Below are 4,263 nucleotides of genomic sequence, written 5' to 3' on the forward strand. Positions count from 1 at the left end.
TTATTATTATTATTATTAATAATATTAATATTAATATTAATATTAATATTAATATTATTATTATATGCAAAAAATGCCTGATCCTATATGGAATGGTAATGCTTGAAAGTTCTGTTTTCTCCAATTTGAGTTACAGTGGAGAGCTTTGGTGTTCCTCTAGATAGAAAGATTATCTTCAACTTAAATTGAAGCTTATTATAATAATAATAATAATAAATTTATTTATAGAGCGCTTTCAATCAAAGTGCTTTACAAGAAGAAGACAATTAAAATACAAACAGTACATTAAAAATGTAAATCAAAACAGTAAAAAGTAAATACCACTATACAAAGACATCAAAGATAATTGAAAATGTAGGACTCATAAGCAGCAGTGAATAAGTAAGTCTTAAGCTTTGATTCAAAAACCTCAGTTGAGCATGCCAATTTAATATCTGCTGGAAGACTGTTAATGTTGGAGCACGAAACAAAAAGGCTTGCTCACCAACCGTTTTCTTCCTATACTTTGGTAAAGTCAGCAGTACTGACCCTTGGGAGCGCTGCAACCGTGAAGGCACATGGAATTTAAAAGATTGGACAGATATAATGGGGCTAGGCCATTCACTATTTTGTATGTTAAAAGCAAAACCTTAAAAACTGCTCTAACCTGAACAGGGAGCCAGTGGAGTGAGGCCAGCACAGGAGTTATACGTATGTGTTTAGATAATCCAGTCAGCATATGTGCTGCAGCATTCTGGACCATCTGCAGACCTTGCAGACTTTTCTTATAAACTTGGGAAGTTTTTCATGTAAATTTGAGGCAGTAATATGTATAATAAAATGCTTGAAAAGTATCACTTTTGATGACAATTTGTCGGCGGACAGACATTCTTTTGTCTTTTGGTTATGTTGAGGGTGATATTTCCCCAGAATCTTTTTCTGCTGGTTTCCACTATGTGCCATGTTACACCATCCAAAACAGTATTATATGACCATTTATGTACCTTAGAGGAACACACAGACTTATTGGGACGATGGAAATAATAGTGAAAAATAATAGTAATAAAAATTAGCATATAACTAAGTCCCTTTAACATCCTGACTATAAAAATGTACATATTAATCCTTTCCGACAGGTAATAGTTACAGTAAGTAACACAAAACATTTCTGTTCAACAGTTAAACGTTGTTGTTTTGACAGCTGATAATATAACAAAATTAAAGTATTTTGAAAGGGTATCATATCTAATGTTTATACTGTGAGGAGAGTTTGGTGGGTCAAGTACACCTCATCAGTGGTCAGTCAGATCTGTAAACATGGCAGATTCTGTCAGATTAAACTTAAAAAAAATGTGATCATGGTGTACAACTGCATATACATTTAGTCTTGAATAAAGGAGAAGCATGTATTTAGCCCGGTATGTGGCAATTACTGTACTAATAAACCTGGTTGCTTTACACCTGGGCCCACTAAAAAGTAATATTGGCAAAGATCGGCGACAAGTTTAAGCAGCACTTAATAGCATTTCAGACTACCAATTCCATACAAAGACCAGGCAAAGCCCATGTTGCAGGGCTGACTTTAACAAGCTAAGTTAGCATCACTGCTGTACAAGAAGGTGAATTTTAGCACACTCCAAAATGTAGTAAACTGTCACTGATGCCATAACAACACAAAGTAAATTGCAAATGCACTGCAACAATGATGCAATGAATATGAATGCTATTTATTTGATGTCAAAGTCTTAATAATATCAACGTCTGAAACATGTGACAAGGATTTTTTATAATCTTTATGTAGTTTAACAGCGGTTGGTAACTGTAAGTGTTGCATTATCATCATCATCAAATTTGTGGGAAACGGTGCAGAAAAAACAGTCTCAAAAGTACCAACACAAATGAAAGGAGATTTACAAAAGTATTTACATTGAAAAATACTAAGTTAATTTAAAAATATTACAAAATGAGGAAATTAGACGCACAGACACAAATACGCATTTGCAGATATAAATCACTCTACATTTATTTCTGCATGGTCTCACAAGTCACAAATTAGAGGCACAGATTCCTTTGGAGTTGTGTTTCTGTCTACCCAATAGATGTAAGCCTAATATTCATTCTCTGTTGTTATCTCCATCAACTCCTGACGGAAATATCTCTCTCTTTAGCTACTAAATGTTCACCAGTTAGTCTCTACCTGTGCCTGCAGTTTAGTGCTTTGCTGTTGACAAAACAATGCTGATGAAAGCCGTAAGGGAGAACTGTAACATTTCAGGCTGGTAAACACAATCAATGAGTTAAAAGCTGATGAAATGCTTTGTAGAGTTGATGTGAAATGCACATACACATTAAAGCATTTTTACACTTGTTGGAATGGTTCCACACAATTTATCACTTTTGCTTTTCCTTGGCTCAACTGTTCACAGTTCCCTTTAGGAAGGGGAATCAGAGCACATCATGAAGGACAGTATCAGTCAAATTATGCTTTTCTTTTACAGTGTTCATGATCAGCTGTTGAAAACTCAACAAGATTTTAACAGTATTCTTTTGCAATATATATTTTTATTGAAGGAAAATGTAATACATACAGTAATCCCTCAAGAAATGCCCCGCATCTATCTATCTGTCTATCTTTCTATCTATCTTACATTCCTTTAAACTGCTGCATGATGGACAGAAGATGTTCGCTGCGTTTCTGGATGCTTTCATGCTCCTCCCTCAGCCTTTCTTGCTCATGCGACAACTCCTCCTGAAGACCCATCAGACAGACAGACAGACAGACAGACAGACAGACAGACAGTCAGACAGAGTTAATTTAAATGTAATGCTGCCATATTGGTGATAGGAGCCACTGCCAGTACAGCTCTGCTAGAGCTGACCTGAGGAGAGGCATCAAAGCGGCCAAGGAGGCCTACAAATGAAAAAACACGAACACAGTGTGACGTGTGCTCAGGTAGGTGAACCCAAGGAAGGCTGTAGGTCCCGATGGACTACTTGGTAAAGTACTTAAAGCACATGCTGTCCAGCTCTTTGGAGTCTTCACTAAAAGCTTTAAGCCATCATCATCCCTGGGTCCAAAAAGCCAACAATCGCTAGTCTGAACGACTACATAGTGCGTTTCATTTGTACTCAGAAGTAGGATTTTTTAAGGTCAGAGTTGGAAACACGCCCCCGGACCTCAGGTTTTCGAACTCAGAACTTGGACGACCTCCAAGTACCCTAAACTCAAAATCCAACATGGATGCCCCATGCATCAACAGTAGTAACACGCAGTAATTATCACTTTTGCCCTTTGTGTCTCACTAAATCAGTCGTCCCCACAGTCATGTCTGAACTTCTATCTGTAGACATGTTGTTACGCTGTATGTATCGACCATCGACTGTGTCATGTGTCAAGTTAAGGTTTTCTATTTATCCTATTAGTTCTGATTGTTCTTACCTCTCCCTGTTTTATTTTGATACTAACCGTGTTATCTCGTTTCAGGTGTGTTAACTTCCTGGTTTTTGTCAGCCTTCGAGCCTTGCGTTTCACCTGTGTCTCGTTATCTCCCCCGCCCTTGAGTATTACTCACCTTAGTGCCAGCATTTGAGCGTTTATCCTCAATTCCAAGTATTTCTAGTTTTCCTGTGTTTTGACCTCTGCCTTGTCTTGAATTACCCTGATTTCCTTTTGCTCTGGATACTGTTGCTTGTGAGTTTTTGATAACTCCAAATAAACCTGTTTGGAATAAATCACCTGAGACGTGTGCTTCTGCGCGTCAATAAGAAAGTTGACTCTTTTCAACTTTATGGTAATGAGCGATGACGCGGTTCAGCGGCAAGCAGCGTCAAAAGCAAGCCGCCAGACCAAGGGATAGGACTTTAGCTGTATTCTCTCTGCATCTTTTTTTGCACAGTGCAGAGTGACACCAAGGAAACCCCTCATCTTTATGCCAAACCAAATGTTCGTGGTCTATGTTGCTTAACTGAGTTTTTAACTGTAAAAGTCTCTCTGCAGCAATCTCCCCAACTTTTAATGTCAGTGTTCTGCGTCAACTACTGTCAGAAATGCCGTAAACTCTCGTTATCCACAATAGACATGGGGAAGTTGCAATCAATGACAAGATCAGAGAGTATTGCTATGGATGACTTGTGCTGTACTGCACTACACGGGTTTCCATGATCTGTGACAAGGCTGATGTGGCTTATTTGTGATGCTTTTGTTTAACTGGTAGTCTTCATGAATGGAAGAGGTAAGCCTATCACACATGTAAATGTGCTGTATTTATATAGCGCTTTTCCAGT

General features: G+C 37.9%; 1 protein-coding gene across 1 annotated transcript in view; it reads right to left on the reverse strand.

Moving 5' to 3' along the window:
- Positions 1-2,520: 2,520 nt before the first annotated feature.
- The window catches only part of zmp:0000001301 (uncharacterized), a 15,634-nt gene continuing 13,891 nt past the window's right edge, over positions 2,521-4,263 (reverse strand). The window contains exon 8 of the mRNA XM_032540315.1: positions 2,521-2,728. Coding sequence (XP_032396206.1) covers positions 2,624-2,728 — 105 coding nt within the window. The 3' untranslated portion in view covers positions 2,521-2,623. The remainder of the gene's footprint in view (positions 2,729-4,263) is intronic.

This window comes from Etheostoma spectabile, chromosome 16, assembly GCF_008692095.1.
Source record: "Etheostoma spectabile isolate EspeVRDwgs_2016 chromosome 16, UIUC_Espe_1.0, whole genome shotgun sequence".
Lineage (NCBI taxonomy): Eukaryota > Metazoa > Chordata > Actinopteri > Perciformes > Percidae > Etheostoma > Etheostoma spectabile.